The 22,188-nt window shown below is 43.7% G+C and overlaps 4 protein-coding genes and 1 long non-coding RNA gene across 12 annotated transcripts; 3 read left to right on the forward strand and 2 right to left on the reverse strand.

Annotated features, from left to right (window-relative positions):
• The first annotated feature begins 131 nt into the window (after window positions 1–131).
• Window positions 132–10,498, forward strand: LOC124190240 (flocculation protein FLO11-like). Of its 2 annotated transcripts, XM_046582840.1 has the most exons (10): window positions 132–599; window positions 2,403–2,649; window positions 2,734–2,844; window positions 3,111–3,214; window positions 4,422–4,498; window positions 4,595–4,709; window positions 5,594–5,781; window positions 5,872–6,097; window positions 6,314–9,500; window positions 9,577–10,498. In XM_046582840.1, the coding sequence occupies exons 2-10, from the start codon at window positions 2,538–2,540 to the stop codon at window positions 9,624–9,626; spliced, it is 4,170 nt and encodes a 1,389-aa protein (XP_046438796.1). In that variant the 5' UTR covers window positions 132–599; window positions 2,403–2,537; the 3' UTR covers window positions 9,627–10,498. The 2 variants fall into 2 exon arrangements, with proteins under 2 accessions (XP_046438796.1, XP_046438795.1); XM_046582839.1 differs by having other exon boundaries at window positions 182–599; window positions 2,403–2,844.
• On the reverse strand, window positions 4,599–7,300 carry LOC124190241. Of its 2 annotated transcripts, none has more exons than XR_006872922.1 (5): window positions 7,189–7,300; window positions 5,869–7,123; window positions 5,524–5,772; window positions 5,220–5,406; window positions 4,599–4,686 (listed from the first exon to the last, which is right to left on the reverse strand). It is a non-coding gene; the product is annotated as an uncharacterized LOC124190241 (long non-coding RNA). The 2 variants fall into 2 exon arrangements; XR_006872921.1 differs by having other exon boundaries at window positions 5,869–7,069; window positions 7,176–7,289.
• LOC124190239 (phospholipid-transporting ATPase VD-like) lies at window positions 9,899–17,605 on the reverse strand. Of its 3 annotated transcripts, none has more exons than XM_046582838.1 (18): window positions 17,103–17,605; window positions 16,646–16,956; window positions 15,637–16,446; window positions 15,224–15,572; window positions 14,559–15,149; window positions 14,155–14,495; window positions 13,717–14,067; window positions 13,489–13,644; window positions 13,150–13,407; window positions 12,869–13,081; window positions 12,690–12,801; window positions 12,466–12,620; window positions 12,199–12,401; window positions 12,014–12,137; window positions 11,774–11,931; window positions 11,589–11,693; window positions 11,336–11,523; window positions 9,899–11,273 (listed from the first exon to the last, which is right to left on the reverse strand). In XM_046582838.1, exons 2-18 carry the CDS (start codon window positions 16,947–16,949, stop codon window positions 11,114–11,116), a joined length of 4,578 nt encoding a protein of 1,525 aa, XP_046438794.1. In that variant the 5' UTR covers window positions 16,950–16,956; window positions 17,103–17,605; the 3' UTR covers window positions 9,899–11,113. The 3 variants fall into 3 exon arrangements, with proteins under 3 accessions (XP_046438794.1, XP_046438793.1, XP_046438792.1); XM_046582837.1 differs by having other exon boundaries at window positions 14,134–14,495; XM_046582836.1 differs by having other exon boundaries at window positions 13,717–14,070; window positions 14,134–14,495; window positions 17,103–17,604.
• A 396-nt stretch (window positions 17,606–18,001) lies between these two features.
• LOC124190655 (small nuclear ribonucleoprotein F) lies at window positions 18,002–18,852 on the forward strand. Of its 4 annotated transcripts, none has more exons than XM_046583467.1 (4): window positions 18,002–18,148; window positions 18,228–18,356; window positions 18,476–18,616; window positions 18,671–18,852. In XM_046583467.1, the coding sequence occupies exons 1-3, from the start codon at window positions 18,143–18,145 to the stop codon at window positions 18,605–18,607; spliced, it is 267 nt and encodes an 88-aa protein (XP_046439423.1). In that variant the 5' UTR covers window positions 18,002–18,142; the 3' UTR covers window positions 18,608–18,616; window positions 18,671–18,852. The 4 variants fall into 4 exon arrangements, with proteins under 4 accessions (XP_046439423.1, XP_046439422.1, XP_046439420.1 ...); XM_046583466.1 differs by having other exon boundaries at window positions 18,674–18,852; XM_046583464.1 differs by having other exon boundaries at window positions 18,685–18,852.
• A 352-nt stretch (window positions 18,853–19,204) lies between these two features.
• On the forward strand, window positions 19,205–20,937 carry LOC124190652 (venom allergen 5-like). Its single transcript, XM_046583456.1, has 8 exons — window positions 19,205–19,371; window positions 19,463–19,697; window positions 19,793–19,963; window positions 20,038–20,119; window positions 20,197–20,223; window positions 20,286–20,394; window positions 20,457–20,596; window positions 20,708–20,937. Exons 2-8 carry the CDS (start codon window positions 19,602–19,604, stop codon window positions 20,809–20,811), a joined length of 729 nt encoding a protein of 242 aa, XP_046439412.1. The 5' UTR covers window positions 19,205–19,371; window positions 19,463–19,601; the 3' UTR covers window positions 20,812–20,937.
• Window positions 20,938–22,188: the final 1,251 nt, after the last annotated feature.

Consider the following 22,188-nt stretch of genomic DNA (forward strand, 5'->3'; position numbering starts at 1 on the left):
TTCACTCTCTCTCCGCTTTTTTAAATATTTCATTATAATTTCCTGTAGTAGTGACTTTAATACGGCGCGGTATAGCCCACCCCCTGTTGAAGGTGGACTAGGGTGGTCTCTCTGTCTATTGCGCAGGATCCGAACGACATGGAACACACGGAATAAAAGGCGACCGTCGGAGCTGCTGCACGTCTGCCAGCGTTCAACTCGCGAGAGAGAAAACGGGGCACAGCCATCACGCAGGACCGAAAGTGAGGACGGAAGGAACTAAAGAACACACACACACACACATATCCCCACCGCCCTTTAATCTTTACTCTGGCAGTCGAAAAAGAGGTACAGTGAAGAGCGGGACTGGGTGGTCGCTATACCGTCGTGCTTCGGTTCTTGGGGGGAGTGTTTGTGTGTGTACGCTGTGTGTACCGACTACAGTAACGATCATGTAGCAGTAAAAAAAAAAGGAAAATCCCCACTTGTATTACATCACCCGATACCTTCATTTTGAACTCGGTTCCAAACAGCAGCACTCTCGTTTCTCTCATCACCACTTTTGTCGGGAAAATCCCTTTCGGCCGGAACTCGCCGGATCAGCCACGAACACCCAAAAGGTAAATAAATCGAAGCTCAATTCCAATCTCTCTCTCTCTTGGATTGGATGTTTGTATTTTTAGCCGATGATTTTCTCCTCTGAGACTTGTTCAAGTGTCTTTCCCATATGATCGGCCTTCAAATAGTGTATCAAACAAGAGGCTGCCAGCAGTGCAGTTCAGCTCTCTCTGTCTGTGTGTGCTGTATGTGGTTCGAATCGATTTCTCCTCTTTGCCCAACCCTCCGCCCCCTACCTCCCTCTTTGAGTGTGTACAGCACAGTGTTCTCTCTCCTTCTCTTTCTGTTATGTACATATATTCTGTGTGTAGGCTCTCGAGTCATCTCTCGCTGTATCTAAATAGTTTGGCTGAAGCTCCAATGTTTGCTGGGCTGCTGCTCAGACTCTATAGTAGTACTACGTCGGCCATTCAATTATAATTGGACGCCGAAATGATTTGCTTCACACTCGATTGAACTTGCCAAACACAATGGAAAACAAGTTTTTCCTTTTTTCTTTTTTTCGAGGTTTAAATATAATCAACAAAGTATGTGATGCGATGACATTCAAGCGAAAAAGATTTGTGTTTGCTGTCGACATTTTCCACTTCTTTCCCAGCGCAAGAGATTCCATGCATGGGCAAAAGATAAGAGCAAACATATTCACTGTCTGGCTGTATATAGTGAATCAAACCGGAAATGTATATATCTACACACACACACAGACGCATAAGGCGAATCGTGACACATCATCAATCATCATTCCCAGAAATTCGTTCAGCATCTTCTTCTTTTTTGATCCCGAAAATCTTTTTCCTTTTTCGATTAGATAATAAGTCCGGGTGAATAAGAGATACAGGAAAATAAAAATACAGGAGTGTCAACGCATAACTCCCTTGTGTATCGTAGGTAAATAGAAAGTTGTGTGTCACCGAGCACGTCTGTACGTGGTGGTAATATAATTTAGACATTTATGTAATGTAATCCGCAACACAGATGAGAGAGAGCTAGACGCCAGAGAGATGAGAGTCAAAGACGTCTGGCTCTCATCTAATTTGATCTCCGACTACTACACCAGGGTTTACATGTCAATCGGAGTCACACACACCCGAAAAAAGAAAATAAATAAGAGACTCTGGGTAAATAATCATAAACAGGAAATGGTTCGGATTTGAATCGTATGTTATCCCGGGGGCCGCGCTGGATTCATCCGTCTATATTTAAAAGGCAGACAGCCCCCCTTCTCTCTCTCGACTCTACAATCCAGGTATCCATGGCAATAATCCCGTGAGTGAGAGAGATACACATACGGAAGAAGAGAGGGGCGTGCGGAAGAGTTGAAGGGGGGAAGAAAATAATCGATTGCGGTTGTTCTCGAGTGACTGACTGGGTGCACATGTAATGACCTTTATAGCTGATTCCGCGTCTATATATATACACAGATATACTATAGAGATAGATATCAAGGAAACTTGTGTGTCACACAGGTCTCGTCTATATGCACATCGTAAAGTTTACGGGGACAGTGCTGCTAGAACCAGGTTGGCTTTGCCTTATAAAAAACCCCTTCGTCGTAGCAGATCCCGTCAATATAATGCGTTTCTTTTTCTGTCTCTTTGGAATGGAATTGAAAAGCCCGCCTTATCGATTTTTTCCTTCCGGCCTCTTCTTTTTCTTATTATTTCTTTTTTTGGGAAATTTGCTCATTAGCCAACAAAAGCTCCTAGTGGCTTTTGTAGATGAGATTCAACGACTGTTGACAATTTGAAATTTACCCGGCCGGCGCAATGATTAATTTCCCCTTTTCTTATTACATCGCACTCCAGGTTAAATAGAATTGGCCTATCGCTTTCAATTGCCGACTGTGTGATGAAGGCGTCGTCGTTTCTTTGAAAGAAAGAAAAACGGCGCCGAGAGAAAAGCACCAACTGGTGGTGAGGTGCGGCACGCGAGCTGACGACATGAAAACCTTGGCGGAAACGACGACGACGGCCGTAGTTGCGGAAAATGGCGATTTGGAGAGAAAAGAAAGAGAATCACGTTCGCTGGCCCTGGAAAAAGCTTACGTCCACGGTACTATATATATAATCATTTCAAACTATGAGCATTACTTTATTAGCGACCCATGTAGTAATAATGTCGAAACCATTGGATTAGATGTCTACGACCAGCTGTCGCATCATTTCTCCGAGGAGCGCTACCGGCCATGGCCCCGCGTACGCCAGTTCCTCGAACAGCTTGAACCCGGATCTCTCGTCTGCGATGCGGGTACTATTTATTCTCCTCTTTCTCTTTCACTCTACCAGCTCTATATGTAAACTCTATTACATACTATTGGAATAGATGCGCTACACTTCAACGTGTGTATACGTAGTAATCAGATCGTTATGCGTGTGTAAAGGCTTATCGCATATTTACATTGTGTCGCTCGATTATTATTATTTTGCTACCACTATCTGTCTCTGCACGTGTAATAACGTTGTGTAATGACACAATCATTCATCAATCCATCTGACGCATTGTTACACGGCCAGGCTGCGGCAACGGTAAATACCTGCAAGTCAACCCATCCATCTTCAAAGTGGGCTCGGACCGCTGCGCCGCATCGGTGGACGTCGCCCGACGCAAAGATCACGAGGTACATATTGGCATTGTCTCGACTACTATCTAGTGATCTACAAGGCCTGCGACGCACACAAACTCCACCCCATCTTATTCAAATGTGGACACGGGGGTCCTTGTCCAAACAAACGGGGAAAAAGAAAGAAAAAGTGGAGGCCATCCGCATATGCGGAGGAGTCAAACGGAGATTGATGAATCGATCGACATAAAGGCTACTGATGCGCGTTGTCTTAAACTTTCTTTCTCCATATATCTGCGGGACAGCCAGGGGGGGAAAAACCGAGTTCCGCATTCTCCGAAGAAAAAAAGAGACTCTCTTTTTGTCTCTTCTTCTTCTTTTTTCTAGTCGTTTCCACTCGATCAATATCGCAGCGGCCACGTACTAGATTTTGATGGTACACGTTGATGTTTAATAGAAATATAAAGAGGCCTCCCCAAAAAAACCCTCCCTGGTATATACATAATCCAAAAAGAGACATACGTCGCACTGCCGCTCAAGGATTATATGTATATTATACGTTATTCTACCGCGCTACTACTACCTTGCTGCGAGTTACATTTGAGAGCTGCTGGTTCTCTTGCGAGTTCAGCGCACTCTCTCCTGTTGTTGCTGTATTATGTCTCGCCACTTTTTTTCTTCTTTTTCTTCTTCCATAGATTATCATTAATAACGCGACAATATACGGCGGCTGCAGAGAGAGAGAAAACCTAACTGTAATATAATATTCCGTCAATAAGTCATCAGGGCGGGCGGGCGGGGGTCTAGCTTTTGGAGGATTTTCCCGGGAAATGTAATACACACGCTGCACGTTTTAAAGTTTCTATAGGTTGGCTTGCTGCCGGCTCTGGCTGACTGGCTTCGTCAATAATAAAATACAAACGGGTGTAAATTATTACACGGTCGGCGAATGAATGGAAAGGGGAGACGACGGGAAACTGCGGCAGCTTTTTTCGATTCTTTTCTTCTCTCTCTCTGCTCGCGTCAAGTCCCGGATCTTTTATTGATTGGATAAAAGTAGCTTTTTCTCGGGAAAAAGGCGGAGTGAGAGTGTAAAGCAATTCCACTGTGTGTGTGTGGGTAACGGCGGAAGGAAGAAATTGATAAAAGCCAATGACGTCGTATCTATATATAGTGCAGAGTTTGCTGTTAAGCTCCAGCAGACTCTGGGATATGTCTATGTGCTTACACTGCGGCGGCTTTTGTCGTTATCTCTCCTAAACAGGTGCTGATTTGTGACGCTCTCAACCTGCCATATCGCGACGAGAGCTTCGACGCCGCATTGTCTATCGCCGTTATTCAGTAAGTTATAACCCACCCACTAGCCCTAGTAGTCGACGAGAAACAAAGAAGTAATAATCATCAACTTGTTCCATTTTTCATTCGTCGTGTCAAAAGTCACCTGGCGACGAGAGACAGGCGAGTGCGGGCGTTGCGGGAATTGGCGCGGATCCTGCGAGTGGGCGGACGCATCCTCATCACCGTTTGGGCTAAAGAGCAACGACACCGAAAGGTCAGTCGGATTATTATATTTTTTTGAAATAAAAAGTGACAGGTCTTTCTCAAAACTCCCCTTTTTTCACATCGTTAAGAGATTTGCGAGTAAAAAGAAAAAAAAAAAAAGGATTTATAAATAGAGGCAGTTTCACGCACGGTAGGGCACGAGCCAGCAACAAGGGAACGAATCAATAGTCGACGTCCAGACTTTTGACTGTCATAGTCTCGTTGCCACTCTCAACAGACAGTATATAGCCTTCCGCTTCTCTGTGCCATCATTTGCGGGGTGGATTTTGTAATCAATAACGGTTTCATCACACTCGGATCCTACAGGTTCCACGTGAACTCGATTGGGGGCACTAAGAGGTGCTTTGTATAGATGTATCGGGAGCCGCTTTGATCTCTGGCCCCCCTCAACTGCAGATCTATAAATCTCTATACAGCATTCTACTTGAGAGAGGGGGCTCTACTAAATGTAACAGGGAAACTTATCAGTAGAGACAACAGGGAAAAAAGAGGGACGTACCTTTTTTATTGACTGCTGGATCCATCACGACGCACAGCGTAGTCTCTTGGGGGAAGAAGGAAAACGGCTGTTTTTCAGACGTGCTTTCTTCTTCTTCTTCTTCTTTTGTTGTTGGGTGGCTGTCTCCCATAAATGTTGCGATGTGTACGCCCAAATGGAATCGTCTCCTAATGGCCCCTTCGTTTTCCTGCGATCAAAAGTTCAAATGAAAAAAGAGAGAGATAGTATCATCTAATTGCTTACGGACAATAGAAACTGGTACACAATGTAATGGCTGATGAATGCGCGTAGAAAAAATAATCACCGATTTTTGTTAAATCCTTGATGATGACGTCAATTGCATTGACACAAATTGCTGGTTGTTGGACGGGCAGTTTGAATCTCAAGACATTCTGGTGCCATGGCGGACGCCCGACCGTTCCAGCAGCGAGGAGAAGGCGGAAGTGGGAGGCAACGAGCACGAGTCCATCGCCACGACGACGACAACATCCGACGAGGATGTCACTCATTATCACGCCTATTCACAAACATCCGAAAGTGATTCCTGCTATTCCTGCAGCAAGTAATAAAAAAGAAAAAAAATTCTGAAATTATTCTGGTTGATTAGGAAATTCAATTCAAAGTAAAAAAATGAAATTATTCATGTCACCAGGGTGCATCACAGTAGGTGTCCGTCCGATTGTTCCGGATGTCTTGCCGTCGCCGGACCTTCCACTGCTGCCGATGGAGAATTGCCACCGCCCAGGAGGAGACATCACCGTCCACATCACAAAGGCAGGTCGTTCGATCCTCACCGCCCGTCGTGCAGTTCCCAGAGCTCGTCGGACCTCTCATCGCCCAGCGACTCCTGTTACAGTTTCGTCCGCAAAGCACTTCAAGTAAATCAATTCCCCCCATCCTCTTAGGGCCGTATAAATAGAAGAGAGTAGTGTCGTCAACAAGACAGAAAAATAACGAGGGCGACAAAAGCATCTCATTATACTAGGATCGATTCACACTGCAGTGAAACTGCAGTGCTTGGATCAATTCTTAGTCGAATGTTTCGCAAATCCTTTTCAATTCTAGTATTTATTTGATTTTTGGAATAAATGTAGAAATTAGCGAGCACCAGACGGGCGGTAGGTAACGGCCATCACAGGCGTTCGTGGTTCACTTTGGGTGAAAGCATCGAGCACCAACACGGAGCCTGGAGCTGCGCCGCGCTGGAGGCCACCGATCCGTCTAATGAACTGCCTATCGAGTTGCGTCATTTAGACTCGGAAGAGGACGGCGCTTTGCTGGGCTCGGCGGCCGGAATGACGCAGACGAATGAGCGCATCAGTCGGAGTAGTCCGCCATCGCTGGGCGGCAAGGGCGATTCATCCATCTTTTTCGGATCGGAACCGCCCGCCGTCGCTGAACAGAATAATGCAGCAGATTCTTCATCCAGCATCAGCCCCATCTTGCCAAGACGGTCGTCCTCTTCTTCGCTGGCAGCCGGCGGAGTTTCCTCTTCTTCCTCGACTGGAACTCAACAGCCCAGCCAGCAATCTCACGGAAGTCGGTCGTTGAGTCTCAGCGATTTACTCCACTCGTTGCCCGTCTCGGTCAGCTCCTGGCTTAGGCACCGACTCTCCGAGGAAGACGCCAGCAGTAGTCTCATTTCGCCCGGAAGTGAGCTGGAACGGCCAATCGACCCTTATTCACCTCCGCCGCCGTCGGATCAAGACCAAATCCGTCGATCCGTCAGGCCAATGTTGACCAAACAGAAACGAGTCGTACAAATATTCGAGTCCTATTGTGAAGAGGAAGACGATCCAGGGCTACTAGTTCCGGTGGCTCCGCCGGATGATCGCCAATCTTCACTCTCTCTGCCAAAAGCACAAGCCCGTGTGTTCAAACAAGGTTCCATGAACGATTCGCTCCTATCGGCCGAGCGGCTCAAAGAACGTGAGAAATTGAAACAAAGTTTGTTACCACGTCAAGTCACCTGGTCCGGCGCTCCTACAAGTTCCCCGCTAGTTGTTCCGGAATCTTCCCCTAGACCATCACCTCCGCCACCACTTCCACCGCAGCCTTCAGTCACTCCGCCAGCCAAACAGACTCCCACAAACAGACCATCACCTTCTCCGCTGCCACCTCCACCGGCTCCTCCATTGGAAATTGGCGACGCTCTCAAAGATTTCACTTCGCTCCGCAATGGATTCGTCCGCATCTGGCAAACACTGCGAGGAGATTCCTCCTCGTCTTCATCGTCGTCCTCTTCATCCAAGACGCATCTGTTGCTAGACGACCGGAATTGCGACAAGCCCTGGCTGCTGGATTCGCCAACTGGCAATGAAACCCCTCATCCGGCGCGCTCGTTGCCACAACGGCGTCCACCGTCGTTACTGGAAAAACGGATTAAATCCTTCTGCGGTTGGGGTATTGCGGAAGAATCGGCTACGGGATCGATGAGCCCATCTCCTCGTCGTCTACCACCTGTGGCCGGATCTGAAGAGGATTTTTTCAATTTCTCTTTGCCTCGCTGCTGCGCCGATCAGGATCTCACTTTCTCCCGCTCGGTTCATCCGCACCGGCTCAGCTGCCAGCGCGAAGAAGATTCGTCTTCCAAGGACAGCAGTTTGCAGAGTGACACCAGCGTCGATTCGGAAGACAGTTGCGTTTCCGTCATCTACGTGCCGAGACCGGGAGATCACAAAGGCGAACTGGAAGGCAATGGATTGATGGTGGATCCATCGGTGGCCAAAACGAGAAATAATTCCTCGAGCAGTTCCGACGGATCGCCAAAAGTCAAAGTATGCCCTACTTTGCTTTCCTTTGCGGCGGAAATGACGGATCCAGCGCCGGTCAAAAGTCCTGGAATGACAGCGGCCCAGCAGGAAGGACAGCAGACGACCAACTCTCCACAGAGACAATCGTGCCTTAGGCAACCGAATGTGTTGGCCGCTTCCAATGAAACAGGTTCTGACGAGGTTCTGACCCGGTCAGTAATTCCGCATTTCCAGCAACAGCAGCAGCAGCAACAGGCGCGGCCCGTCCATCGGCTCCTTTCCTTCGAGGTATTCAATCCAGAGACGGACGATATGGATAGCGACAGTGATTGCGGCGATAACAGCAGCACAACCAGTGAGAGCTCATCCAGTAATTCAGCCGGAAGCGTCATCAGTGTGGGTGATCCAATGTGGCCGGCGTTTCAGGACCGCAGGCAGACCATTCTCAGCGGTTCTTCGTTAGATTTCCAAACATCCGCATCGTGTGATTTGGTCAGCAGTGAACAGGCGGACAACAGTTTGATAAAACAGGATTCCAACGATAGTTGGCCGGCGTCCATCGAAGATCCGTCAGCCCAATTGACGAGTTCTTCGCATACTTCTCGCCACAATCAATCATCGCCGGTCAGTTTAGTGGCCACGGGAATCCAGGAATCTCAAGAATCCAAATCGTCCCCTTCGCCGTCGCTCGGTGAATCCTCAACTGGAGGCTCATCCGCCAAGCAACAACAGCAACAAGAGATTCATTCCGATGTGGAAGAATGGAGAGTCCGCAGTTCATTAGGTCCCCTGGACGAGTGTCACGAAGAGGAAGGTGCCGAACTGGGCGACGCATTCCAGTATAACAAATCACTTCAGCAGCAGCAACAAACCCAACAATCAGCCGGGGTCCAACAACAACAACAACAATGGAAACTGGAAAAAGTCAAAGGTTCTTTTTCAGCTTCCACGTCCAGTTTGGATTCGTCCATTAGCGCTCCGTCTTACTCGAGTGCTCGGCAAAGTTCCAGCGCATCGGCCATCAGCACGGCCAGTGAAATGCGTAAGAGCTCAGACGATTCAACCGGATTCATGTCCACTCTTCCGCTTTTGAGATCGAGAGTCGCCAATTGTGCTGCTGCATCATCCGCCGCCGCCGGGGCTTCCGCCTCATCTACGACCGGATTTCATCAGATCCCATCCACCGCCGGATCAGGCGGTACTGGCATCCGCGCATCGGGTAACAAACCCATCAACTGCGGTGATGAAGAATTCTGCTCTAAGCCGCTCAACAAAATGCTCCTGGGCGGATGCGGCGGTGACCAACGGCAACGAAGCGCCGACCGGGATTCGTCGCTGAGTATTTCCACTTCGCAAGATTCCTTGCCCAGTGACGCCGGAGGGAGCAACATGGGAAGTGGAGGAGGCGGAGGCAATTCCGGCACCGTCACTCTTCATCGCTACTATCACGTTTTCCGTCAAGGCGAACTGGACCAGCTGATCGAACGATATGTGGATAGCCTTCACATCATTTCTTCGTACTATGACCGTCAGTGAACACAAAAATTTAATTAATACAAAAAAACAAAAATATTAACAAAATTATTTTTACATTTAAAAAACAGATGCCAATCACTGCGTTGTGGCGGAGAAGGTGCACGTGTGGACAATTTGAAAATCTTCATAACAATTTTTTTTCTTAAGATATTAAAAATATTGATCACCTCTACTTTCTTCCTGAGGCTCGACTTCTTTCAGGTAAATTTCGCCGCTTCTTCGGATGGAATACACCAGAACAAAACAACACAAACAAACCCTGTGAACAATTTCAACTGTTATCAACATTTAAAACCTACAAAACAAGAGCGAGTGTTACGTTAAGTCTATTGTTTTTCTTCCTTCAACAATTTTTTCTCTGATCCTGTCAATCCACCAACAAGAAAATGCTCATTTTAAAACAATATATATATTTCAAACACACATGCACATCACATTGTGGGACCCACATAACGCGCTAGAGGGCTGAAATTGAATCGTCGCTGCGGCTAGGGATGATAGAACAAAAATTTTAGAGAGTCGTTGGTTGCCTTCCACAAAACGAGAAAGATTATTTCATTAAAAAAAAACTTAGATTATCCTTCAAATATTAATTAACTTTCGCCAAGGTACATTAATGACAATTGGAAACGCAATCTTTACACATTGTCTAAAAAGAGAACCCAAAAATAAAAAAAAGGGAAATATTACGGGTACTTATTATAGGTTGACCATTATCGCTCAGGTATTGTATAATAAATACGCCAAAGTCAACTAGATTTTCAAAAAAGGCTAAACAACCGTTGACATTTTGTTTTGTCATTTCCTTGATTGCGGAGGGAAAGAGAAAAACGTGTAAGTAAAGAGAGATACTCTCTGCATCATTTCACATTCGTACCACGCACAGTTGGATTTCCTTTCTCCGTCGTCCTCTTTTTTCTTCTTCTTCTTCTTGTAAATGATTGTATAATATGGCACGACTGGGAATTCCATACAAGACCCAAGGACAAACAACTGCGAAAAAAAGTTCTACGTAGTTCACCGGCCATTGAACTTGTTGTCAAAGTGACAAGGAAGAAAGAGAAACGGCGACCCACATTTTGATACTTTGGAAGAGATGGAACAGTGAGATAAGGGAGCCTAAAAGGAATGTGAGTTGGCAAATCGCAGATGGTCATTGAGTTGAGGAACTGTGGGGCCGGAAATGATGAGAAAAGAACTCCATTGCCGACGAAAAGGATTTTTCAACCAAGAAAAAAAAGGGGGGAAACGAGGAGCACCGAATCTAGAGGACATTAAAAAGTCAAAGAGAGAGAAAAAAGGCACTTTTCATCGCATGTCGATAAGTGTGTACACGCTGAACATGGTCAAGCGTATCATCCCACCAACTCAATGGGAATCGTTGAAACTATGTGCAATATTTAGCTGTAAAGGGAATTTTTTTCTAAAGAAAAAAAAATCGATAAAGAGATTCTCGCTAGTGCGCTTTGAAACCAATCGCGGTTGATCGCAAAAATAAAATGCCGTCAGACGGCACAACAGATTTTGGCTAACAAAACTTACATCAGGTCGAGAGAGAAATAATAAAAATTGAAAAAAAAAAAGCTTTGGTTACGAGCAATGATTCTAGTTGTCGTTGGTTCGAACGACAGTCAAGCGAGTGGAAGTTCTCGACCAAGAGACTCTGAGGTCTTGTTTTTTACTACGTTCAGAAATCTTTTGATCCAGCAAAGCTTGATGTACGACAGAAGGTTGGATCAGGCAGAACAGTGCCTTAATCGTGAACCTGAGAAAGGAATCAAATGGTTAGTTGAGTATGACTTGCTGTTATTGTCGTAATCTTGTTACCTGGGGATGAACGCCAAGACACAGGTGAGGATAAGCGTCGCCCAAAAAAGTAATGTGGTAAGACAGTGCTGCATGACCCAATAAGGATTCGGAAGACCAGGACAATCGACGCAAACGGCGTTATAAGTCAGGGCGAAGCCCATGTACAAGGAGATGGACGCAAGCAGTGACAGGAAATGAAGTCCAGTCTGTCAATAAATATTGGATAAACAATTAACGGCTATGTTTCTACGAGATGAATATATTTTCTTACCCAGGATCTGAATTCGGATGCAATGTGAATCAACATGACAAAAATACAGGATGACGTCACCAGTGTGCCAAATTCCCACAAATCCACCGCCGTGTCACCATAAGCCTGGAAAACGATTATCAAAAAGAAAAAAAGTTAAATCATAAGTATTCCGCTACAAAATTTGCGTTTTCAGAAGCACTTACGCAGTAAGCTATGAAGAATATCACTGTGCTTTGATAGAGAGCGTCGATAATGTTCACCCAAAACGAGTGTGAGCGGTAGAGCTGTGCTTCACGCCCGACAGCGTACAAAAGAGGTTGAGAGAGGAGCAATTCCGCTGAAGCACTCTGGTCGTAGATCCCTGTGTAGGCGTGTAATATGGGATATTAAAAACTTGCACACCCACACACGGGAAATAGTGGCTTGAAATAAACTGTACGTACCCATTGCGAGAGGAGGGAGCGACGTGAAAAAGAGGTTGAAAAACATTAAATAAATTTGGTCAACCATCACTGTTCCTGAGAAGCCACAGTACAATTGATACCAGAATATCACAAAGACAAAGTTCTGTCAAGGGGAAAAAAAAATGAGCATTCAATCAAAACTAACAACGTGTGAAATAGCTTACGGCGTTCTTGTAAAAGAAGTACAAAACCATGCGTGCCAACCGGTCGTAACACCAGTGGCCATGCACCAAAAGTAGCCGCAAAAGAAAACTGAAGCGCGGAATGGCGAAATCGGAGGCCATTACAGCCTGTCTTCCCTCAACGCCTGAAATTCCTATTCCCACATCTGCTGTTTGAATCATAGAAACGTCATTGGCTCCGTCTCCTAAGAATTACCAAGGTGTGTTTAAATTTCTTTGAAAACAGCCATGAATTTGTGAGGTGGATACCTATGCCAAGGGTGCGGATGTGCAGCTGCTGTTTGACAATCTTTACAATAAATGCCTTCTGGAGTGGCGTTGCCCTGCAGCACAAAACTGCGGCGCAATGACGCGTCAAGTGGAGAAATGGTTTCTGCAGATTCGAACGTTTGTCCAGTATATACCTGTGTGAATTTGAACGTAGATATGAGATTACATTCATTATGCACCCGTTATCAGATTTTTCAACTCACAACAACGTTTTTCCATCAACAACCAAAGCCTTTCGCTTGACCACCATGCTGGAATTGTCGGAGGCTAAGGGGAAAAAGGAACGGAGCCTATTTCCGGTTTCATTGGCACTCGCTGTAATGGGAGAAATCACAATTTAAATTTCAATGTAATAGAAATTGAATTGTCAGCATCAACTTACCAACAGTAACCAATTCTCTTTGGATAGCATCAAGATGACAGTGAATAGCGGCTTCTGCGGCATTTTTGCTCCTGGCATTTAACTTGATAACCTCCATATCCGGCGAAAAAAGGCTGCAAGCGTAGGCGATATTGACAGCTGTTTCCTGTTTATCACCAGTTAGTACCCAGACAACAATGCCAGCCTTGCGCAAGCAGCTAATGGTTTCCGGCACTGTAATTGTATACACGAAATTGCAACAAGTTAGAGCACAGCGTGTGTTGCTTAACTTAGTCCATTACCTTGGTCTTGTAACTTATCTTCGATACCAGTGGCTCCGAGAAGGCTTAAATCCCTTTCTAACCTGCAATATGACTCGTAGAGGAGACGTTCTCGACCTTCAAGTGCCGCCTTTGCTTCGTTATGTGCAACTAACCAGACGGCAAAGTCCTCTTCACTAAGTACTCGTTTGGCCATGACAAGAGTTCGAAGGCCCTGCTTCGAATATTGATTTACGTGGTGCTCCGTTCGTTGAATAATTTGATTTTCGGCGAAACTCTCTGTTTACATAAGAGGGAGGAAAATGGATGTTGTTATCCGTAAACCCACATGAACGCCGATCATAATGAAAGTGTACTAACGGGTATAGGCCAAGCGAGGAAGGATAGCAGAGTCCGCCCCTTTGCAATAGACGACAATCTGTCGGGTTTCTGGCCGACGTAACACGATTGACATTCGTTTACGCGTAGAATCGAAGGGCAGGACCTCAAGGACTTCATACTCAGTAGTACCTTCGCCTGTTATAGAAAAGAAAACATAAGACGTCAAGGCCGTCGATATATTTTTGCAATAATGTTTCATGGGTATACCGGGAAGGGAGACGACGACGTGATGGACGGACCTCTGAAACAAGCGGATATTGTAACAGCAGGACGCGTCAATCAAGGCCAGTTCGTCAGGGCTTTCGGCCTCGTAAAAATTTTTCCTGTCACTAGACGGTGTGGCCGGCTGTGAGGTAGATATGTCGGACGTCGGGGTCGATGATCGTCTTAAGCTGAAAAAAGATTGGGCAGACGCCAAACTGGGCAACTGGAGAAATCGCGGTCTCAAAGGTGGAGCTGGCGATTCAGAAGGCGTAGTCTCGGCCGAAGAATCAATTGGCGAAAGAGGTCGTTGAATGTTATGCTGATTCGACGGTCTGTACCGCGCTGAATGTCTCCCTGTTTTGAGGAATTTTAAAAAGAACATCAAGAGTATTAACAAATCGATTTATCAAGGCATCTCACCAGAAAAGAAAGACAAATTGCCTGGTCGTTTAGGCGTTGCGTTGGTGCTCTGATCGAGGATGTTGGTGGAATGCGATGGGGTGCTAGTCGAGTCAGGAGGAACGATAAGGGTTGTGGAAGACATACTGACAGAACCTGACTCGATGGAGGGTGACGGCCCACGATCTGAGATAATGCTTTCGCCTTCACAATCATCGACAGCGTGACTAATGTGGACAGAACAATCGACCCCAGAGAGTTCAATTTGGCCAACGTCGTTCATGCGATCACGATGGGGTTTCTTCGCCACTACCACTGTGTTGCAGACGGCCATTAAAACAAAGAATTCTTCCAATCTTCTTGCTTGCACGTTTATGTGCGGCCTAAAATTGGAAAGGATGGCGTCAATCAAAGTTCAAGGATAAGTCAAACAAGTGTGGGTAAACCTGCTCTCGACGTCTGAATCCGATGTTTCGAAGACGGCACGACGCTGAAGTTCAAATTGTTTCAACTCTTCTTGCAACCTTGGATTGGGATAAATTTTTTGACGTTCACCGGGTTTGAGAGGTGGAGCATCTTTATTTATATGCGGATGATTGTAATCGATTCCACCGACCGAGCATCGTCGGAAAATCATATTGTTTTCAGTTAGCGTTCCCGTTTTATCAGAAAAGATGTACTGAATTTGACCCAGTTCTTCAGTGATATTGAGCGCTCGACACTCGATCGCCTGGTTGGTAATGGGATCCCTTAGATGAGGGTCGTTATGGATATGAAAGATCTGGATGAGCTTGGCTAGCTCGATAGTCACATAGAGTGACAGGGGTATCATCACTTGTAAAATAATAACGTAGGTCCAAAAGGCGAGAAAAGCCTGATAAAAGGGGTCGGGCTCACTGCCAGCCGTGACATTATCGCCAGCGTGAAACTCGACCAATGGAAGAAATGGAACCGGAAGATGTGGTACGTACGATTTTAACCACAGTCCACAGCCGCAAGCACCAGCTAGGCACAGCAAAACCAGAATCACCACACACCTGGCGAAAATAGGCAGTGAGTCATCATTGAAGAAGTTAATCAACGCGTAAAAAAGATGGTCCATCTCACTTACCACACTACGTCCATGTTCATGGCTTGTTCCAGCTGGGTTCGCTTGTAACGTGGGCCACCGTGGTTAAGCATGGCCTTGGATTCGTGGCCGGCATACACGACGATACCCTCAACAAAGTCGGTGTTTTTCAATGCACAATCCCGAAGTAAAAGATTTTCTCGGCCAACCGGAACTCGTGAGCCATCCGGATTGACAATAGCGCCGTGGAATTGGTAAATCTTTGTGGTAGGTGCCTCGCACTCGACATGGCTGACAAACGCCTTGGGTTGGAAATTCTGTTGTTTGGACAGCATCATTTGAGGTGCGCTTCTCTGCTTCAAATTGTTTTCTCCATCCAGATTGGAAGTTTCTGTTACAGTATTTTCAAGTTAAAAACGATACAAATCTTAAGAATGGCAATAAAAATACAATACCTATGAAACAGAGTCCTTGCTTTTCTGAAGATCGTAATAGGAGAAGGTCTGCAGGAATGATTTCATCGCAGGAAAGATGAATAATGTCGCCAACCTTCACCTCAGAGAAAAGGACGCGAACGTATCGATCTTCTTCCACCCGATACACGCGGCACGTAGAGTTGTTGATGCGTAAGTCAGATTGCCGACGGCGATAATCTTCGAATGCATCTTTGATGGCAGTCACTCCCAATACGAAAATGACCGGAATCATAGCCACTTCCTTGCCAAAAGCGCTGATAGCTGGTATCCAATTTAAAAGCACGATGAAGAGAAAGTAGAGATTGGCAAAGCGGTGAAACTGTTCCAGTAAATTCTTTGGAATGAAAGAAAGTGGGGTATATTTGGATGTGCGGATGGCGTTATCGCTGTAGGCTTTATTTGGATGGTGCTTGGCTTTAACACTGGGTGGTACAGCATGATTTGGTACGACAGTACGCATTCTGGGAGGCTCAGGAGTTTTTGCTTGCCTCCAGAAAAGAAATCGGTTAACCCATGGGATTCGGGTCTGTCGAATCGTGTAAATTGATTCCGTCCTAGAAGCTTGCCGTGAATGGCCCTTAGTGAAGACATCGTTTGACAGGGTTCGGGAAACCTGTCTTTTGTGTCTAGTACCATGGACTGCACCACTGGTTGTTCGATCCTGGTGGCCAGGGGGCAGGAGGAAATCCGTCCGAGAACCAGTCCGACTGTGTCCTTTAGTAGGTTGGACTTGCTGATTAGGAATCTGACCTTGAGATAATGCTCTAGTATGGCCCTGGCGTAGAATTCCTATTAGTAAACAAATTAAATGTGATTATGAGGAATTAAGTAAATCAAAATAGTTTTGGAATAGCTATGGTAAATCAAATGCATGGTGGAAATACCAAGAAGGTTTTATCAATGAAATGAACAAAATATTTAATTAAGATAACAGGAATTACAAGTCTTCTTGCTAAAGAAATCAAGAGTGCTGAAACCTTAAAAATACCTGTATAAGGAAGTTTTAAAACTGTTGGATTGGCAGAAGAAGCATCTTGTGAAGATCTTTCCCCTTTATTCAATCCTGAAGCTGCCTCCAATAATCCAATTGCAGGGGATGGCGAAGAGGGCTGTGGATGTAATGTTGGATTCAATAAGGAAACTCCGATGACACCATGACTTGCAGAGCGAACATGTCCCTTAACTCCACCCGGCCAACCCCTGCTTGGCAGGGGGTTGACAGTTTCAAGCTCTATTGGGGGTTGCATCACATCAGGAAAAATGTAGGTGGTACCCGGTGAATCAAAATCCATACCGTCCCTGAAAATGAGAGAGTACCAAATTCAATTACAATTGAATTTCTTTAACCATTCACGAAACTAACTGTCAAGCTTGTGACTACCAACAACCAACTCAAAATCAACACAAACTTCTGAGCAATGGAAAAGGGAGAGTTATTTACTCACCAAACATCTTATTTCAATATTGCTGAAAAAGACAAGTCAGCTTTTGTTTTCAAAAAATGTCCATGGCAGACTAAAATCAACAAATCGTCTTAACAGTGGAACGATTGTTCGTTTATTTGGTCCAATGATGGAACCCAGTGAGGAAATGGAAGAAAAACAATCGGTTGGAAAGTGACGTCAACTTTAAAAAAAGTGCAAAAAGATGAAAGAATGGTAAGATAGAGTTTAGTGTCAGCAACTGAGCAACTTGTTGTGTGTCCACGTATATAACGGCAAATTCCAGCTGTGCACTGCTTTCAGCCTCTGCTGCATACACCGTACAAGCTTTACTGCCAGATTTTACACTCGGTAACCGATAATAAAGGAAATTGCGCGGAATGGACACCGGAGTGAAATAAGAAACCGGTTTGTTGACCGTTTAAAAGCTTCCAAAATGTAAAATTGAACCTAAAAAGTCTTTCTGTATCAAGACAAACTGTGATAAATTCCTATCTTTTTAATTCCGCGAAACGCAAAACCCTCTTTTATTACTTTTTAGAGAGCGCTAATTCTGGTTGTGAAGCTTCTCTGTTCTTGCCAATTTGTTAAAAAGACTTTTCATATCCACGACCACGAGTCACTTATTAAACAAAATCACTTAATAACGATACATAAAAAAAAATTCTCCTTTGGTTGTAAATTTTTCCAGCTATTATGATTGAAAACAGAATAGGTGACGTGAGTTTTTGGTCCGGAACCAGAGATCCGGGATCGTTGCTCTACGATGGATATCTCATTACATTACATCAAAAAATTATTTAAATAATCCTATTTTATAAGGTAATTTTAGTTCACTAGTTATTAGGTTTAAATATGTAAATTTCTTTCCTACAAAATGGAAAAACTTTCTCAAAATTTGATGTACTTAATAAGACGACTTGGCAACCCTTACTTCTGATCTTTACGTTACAGAACGTGTAAACTGAAATAACGCGGCTTGACTCGCTTGTCAAACATTCAATCAAATTTTGTAAAATCGTTGACTAAAACAAATACAAATCATGGCAGTAAGTTCAAAACCTAAATCTTGTTGGGTGGTCCTTTTTAGCCGACCATTTACTAACATGTTATATTTCATATTTTCAGGCACCCATGCCCATCAATCCCAAACCCTTTCTCAATGCCTTAACCGGCAAACCGATTATGGTAAAACTGAAGTGGGGCCATGAATACAAAGGTTATCTCGTTTCAGTTGATGGATACATGAATCTTCAGGTACTGTAATAATTATACCATGTAGTGCATTTTCATCAGTAAAAAAATGAAAACATGCTGTTGCACGAAACAGTGTGCATATATGAACAATGGCAATAATTCTTCTTATATTATCACAGTTGGCAAACACAGAAGAATATATTGATGGAAGCTGTACTGGAAACTTGGGTGAAGTTCTTGTCAGGTGCAACAATGTACTTTACATACGTGGAGTGGAAGAAGATGATGAGGAGGGAGAAATGAGAGATTGATTGCTGTTTGTATTGAATTTTTCATCCTTTAATACATAATGTCATTTCCTATCTATCTCATAGAAGTTATTGTATAGGAAACCTGGAAACCCTAAAAAATATGTTCTGGTGTATACATTACAAGATTCCCACAGACAACGAAGGACAAACAAGTAAAAAAACAGCTTTTCAGTATCCAAATTCCAAACACAGAACCGTTGTCTACCGTATTGGTGATTTAATGTTAAGTATACTGGAATTTCTTACGTTCCGGCGATTTTTTCCATTTAGTCGGAAAATAAAGGCTTTGTCTAAATGGAAAATGGTTAAGCTACCTTATGAATGAAGTTAGTAGGCAGCCCGCAGTCCCGCATGCTCGTAAAACTCAAGTCACATTTCTTTTCCACTTACACCAACTTGTTCGTAAATATATTTTGTAAGGTATAAATCAAAAAGGCAAACAAATCCGGAAACACCTTTTCCGATTGGCTCACGCTGGTACCAGCTGATGTCATAAGAATACCTAATTGCTTATGAATATTAATTGTTCAATACGTTTCAATTGGCCTGCATGTAACACGGCTGTTAACACTATAGGACGGTAAGCATGCGCAAGTTATCACTGTCGTTTGAACGTTAGGGGAGTTATAGGCTGTTGAACTCCGAGATGAATTACTACGGTTTGAAACAAATAATAAACATTGTACAAATGTACGTTCCTAACTAGACAACGAAGATTAAAACGTTACTGTCAGGATCACATTTAAGCAGGCGCAGGTGATGAGGTCAGTCAACTTCTTGGTTTTTCCTCGTGATTGCGATTCAGTTTCAAAGCCACGCCTAATGATTTTATTCATTTTAAATTTGCCATAAAAGTAGCCTCCACCTGCGTCAGACCAAGCGATTGTAGGGTCCTGTGTTATTATATAAACCGACGAAGTTTTTCAGTCCGCATTTCAGTTTCAAGAGTCTCAACATTCTCCTAACAGCACAGGCTTTTGAAAAACTTTCGACAATGTTACTTCCTCTGGTTATTGCTTTACTAGCCGGATCGGTGACGTCTTTCGACTACTGCACTCTAAGTGCCCAGAACACTTTGTGCAAATACAAGGCAAGTAAACATCCCGACGCCAACCAAGGCTTCTTCCATTCTTCGATAACCACTATAAGAAGTAATTCTTTATTCAATTTAATTTACATTTTCAGCCGACATCTTATGGCACCGCTTGCATGAAGATCGTCCCGATGTCTGTTACAGCTGCTGATAAAAGTTTGATCGTTGATTTACACAACAAAATGCGTCGCCAAGTCGCCAAGGCGATGGAAAAGGGTGGCAATCCCGGACCACAGCCAGCAGCTGCCAACATGAGAGCAATGGTACGCTATAAATTTCAAACATAACGGCTTTTAAATTTTAATTTTGAAACCCATCATTGTCAATTGCTTCACAGAGCTGGGATGATGAATTAGCTCTCATGGCTCAGACTCACGCGCAGCAGTGTGTGTTCACTCACGATGTCGATCGCAACATTGGTAAAAATTGCATTGTATAAGCATTCTATTTTGAAAATTATTCACAACTAATTATTGATATCGTTGTTTTTAATTAGCCCGCTTTAAAGTCGGCCAAAATTTAGGTAAAAATTAATTAATAAATTTACTTTGAATTATTTAGACATTTTCTAAATTTGTTATTTAGCCATTCAGTTTTCAACGGTGGAGATGAAGAAGTCCAATTGGACTAGTATGATTCAAAGTTGGTACGACGAAGTAAAAACCATGTCTGCGTCTTACGTGGCGTCGTTCCCGTATGCTATGAAACGCTAAGTTAAAAGATGTTGCAGTTTAATTTGAATAATTTCTAACACAGATCGAAACCGACAGGAGTAATTGGTCATTACACTCAAATGGTATGGGCTAAAACGTTCAAGATTGGTTGTGGAATCGTTTCATATTACGACACGAAATTCCAGCCGAAATATCCTTACAAGTTATTTTACGTCTGCAATTGTAAGTTGTTCTTCCAGCTTAGTGCAACTAAAACTAATGTGGAATTATCGTTATAGACGTAATTCATTACAAAACTAGTGGTGAAACCAAATATCAAATTGTTCTTTACAGACGGTGAAGCTGGAAACTATCTCAGCACACCAGTTTACAAAACTGGAACTGCCGCCTCGGCTTGTCCAGCTCCTACTGTACCCAAAGATGGACTTTGCGCTTGAACAAGAACATGCTTTTCAGACACCTTTACGAATTTGATTCCGTTAAAGCAAATTTTTTTAAACACAATATTTAGTTGTTAAACTGTAGGTTATTGAGAAAATAAATTCGCGATTAATTCCGATTAATTCATCTAACCCTCTCTTATTCACAACCTAGGTAGAGTGTAAAATAATTTCATCAAAGTCAAACGGCACAAATTTTAAAAGGCCAAAAAATGTGTATTTTGCTTTGAGATTTGTTCAAGCGAAAAATTAGTATGAATTAGCGATGCCAAAACCTTGTGAATCAGTCATAACATCTTTTTGGGGAGCTGAAGTTTCGGTTACCGGTCGTCGAACAACCAGTTGTCTGTTAACGTCACGGTATCGACGTACCCAATATGTACGATATTCTCTTAATTGGTCCACAGCGTCGCCAGCGTGACGATTTACATAATCATGCGGCATTTGTAAGACCTCGTTATTACCTGCGGCATCATATTTTTCCTGGACTAAAAACACAAAGGAAATTATGCAACATTAAAACACATTAACACGATGAACGACAAATTACGTTGCAGTAAAATGATTGAATAACTGTTGTCATCATACACTTACCTAAAGAATGGCCCAGGTAGAATGCGGACAATAATACAATCAGCAATGTCATGCGAGCCATGGTAGAAACTCTTTGTCAGTTACAAGTTTCTTGTCAAACTGCTATCGAAAAGGCATGAAGATGGATGCTTTTATAGCTCGATCCCGGAGAATATTTGCCAACTCATTTCCAACCTTATTACCACTTTATTGCGCAATAAATGAAATAAATTAGGAATTGGTTTTAATTGGCTGTATATCTTTATAGGGAAGCTTTTGTAAGAAATAAATTTTATGAGGTGTATGAAATATAGGTCACCTCCAGTATACAGGGTTACGTCTAGTTATGTCACGTTTCAGGCCATCGCTTTTAAATGTTACCTTGCGTATAACGTGTTATTAATAATGTTGCTAGTACAGAAATCAGCAATACAATTTAACTTCGTCCTTTCAGAAGACCTTGATTGAAATGGAACGTGTTTTTTTTGTCAAGCAACCAAACTGCCCGTGTACGTGCCTGTTTTGCAACGTCCTTCCTGCAAATAAAAAAAAGCCAACGTCATCCTCCTTAATTAATAATATTAAGTGGGGACATAGGAAGGAAGTTCAATGGATTCAAATTGCCTTTTTATACTAATTAACTGTAGATGCTGTCAAACTATGGCGTGATAATTACGTGTTGCTTTTAACAAATCAGTCAATCACTAGAAAAAAATAGACTATAGATCATCACTTTGCTTCCAATAAGGAGGTCCTCATAGGCCTATGGTCTTAATGGTGGCGGGGGTGGCGATGGAAGAT

This window comes from Daphnia pulex, chromosome 3, assembly GCF_021134715.1.
Source record: "Daphnia pulex isolate KAP4 chromosome 3, ASM2113471v1".
Lineage (NCBI taxonomy): Eukaryota > Metazoa > Arthropoda > Branchiopoda > Diplostraca > Daphniidae > Daphnia > Daphnia pulex.

What these genes read in the sequence shown, in the direction of transcription:
- LOC124190655 (XM_046583467.1), top strand. An exon ending in ATGGATACATGAATCTTCAG is followed by an intron (nt 18,357 to 18,475) that starts GTACTGTAATAA and finishes ATATTATCACAG; the next exon opens with TTGGCAAACACAGAAGAATA.
- LOC124190240 (XM_046582839.1), top strand. Translation starts at nt 2,538, where the DNA reads ATGAAAACCTTGGCGGAAACGACGACGACGGCCGTAGTTGCGGAAAAT. An exon ending in AAGAGCAACGACACCGAAAG is followed by an intron (nt 4,710 to 5,593) that starts GTCAGTCGGATT and finishes TTGGACGGGCAG; the next exon opens with TTTGAATCTCAAGACATTCT. An exon ending in TCCTGCTATTCCTGCAGCAA is followed by an intron (nt 5,782 to 5,871) that starts GTAATAAAAAAG and finishes TCATGTCACCAG; the next exon opens with GGTGCATCACAGTAGGTGTC.
- LOC124190652 (XM_046583456.1), top strand. Translation starts at nt 19,602, where the DNA reads ATGTTACTTCCTCTGGTTATTGCTTTACTAGCCGGATCGGTGACGTCT. An exon ending in CGATGTCGATCGCAACATTG is followed by an intron (nt 20,120 to 20,196) that starts GTAAAAATTGCA and finishes GTTTTTAATTAG; the next exon opens with CCCGCTTTAAAGTCGGCCAA. An exon ending in TCTTACGTGGCGTCGTTCCC is followed by an intron (nt 20,395 to 20,456) that starts GTATGCTATGAA and finishes TTTCTAACACAG; the next exon opens with ATCGAAACCGACAGGAGTAA.
- LOC124190239 (XM_046582836.1), bottom strand. Translation starts at nt 16,949, where the DNA reads ATGGATTTTGATTCACCGGGTACCACCTACATTTTTCCTGATGTGATG. An exon ending in GATTCAGACGTCGAGAGCAG is followed by an intron (nt 14,496 to 14,558) that starts GTTTACCCACAC and finishes TTCCAATTTTAG; the next exon opens with GCCGCACATAAACGTGCAAG. An exon ending in GTCTTGGCGTTCATCCCCAG is followed by an intron (nt 11,274 to 11,335) that starts GTAACAAGATTA and finishes TTCCTTTCTCAG; the next exon opens with GTTCACGATTAAGGCACTGT.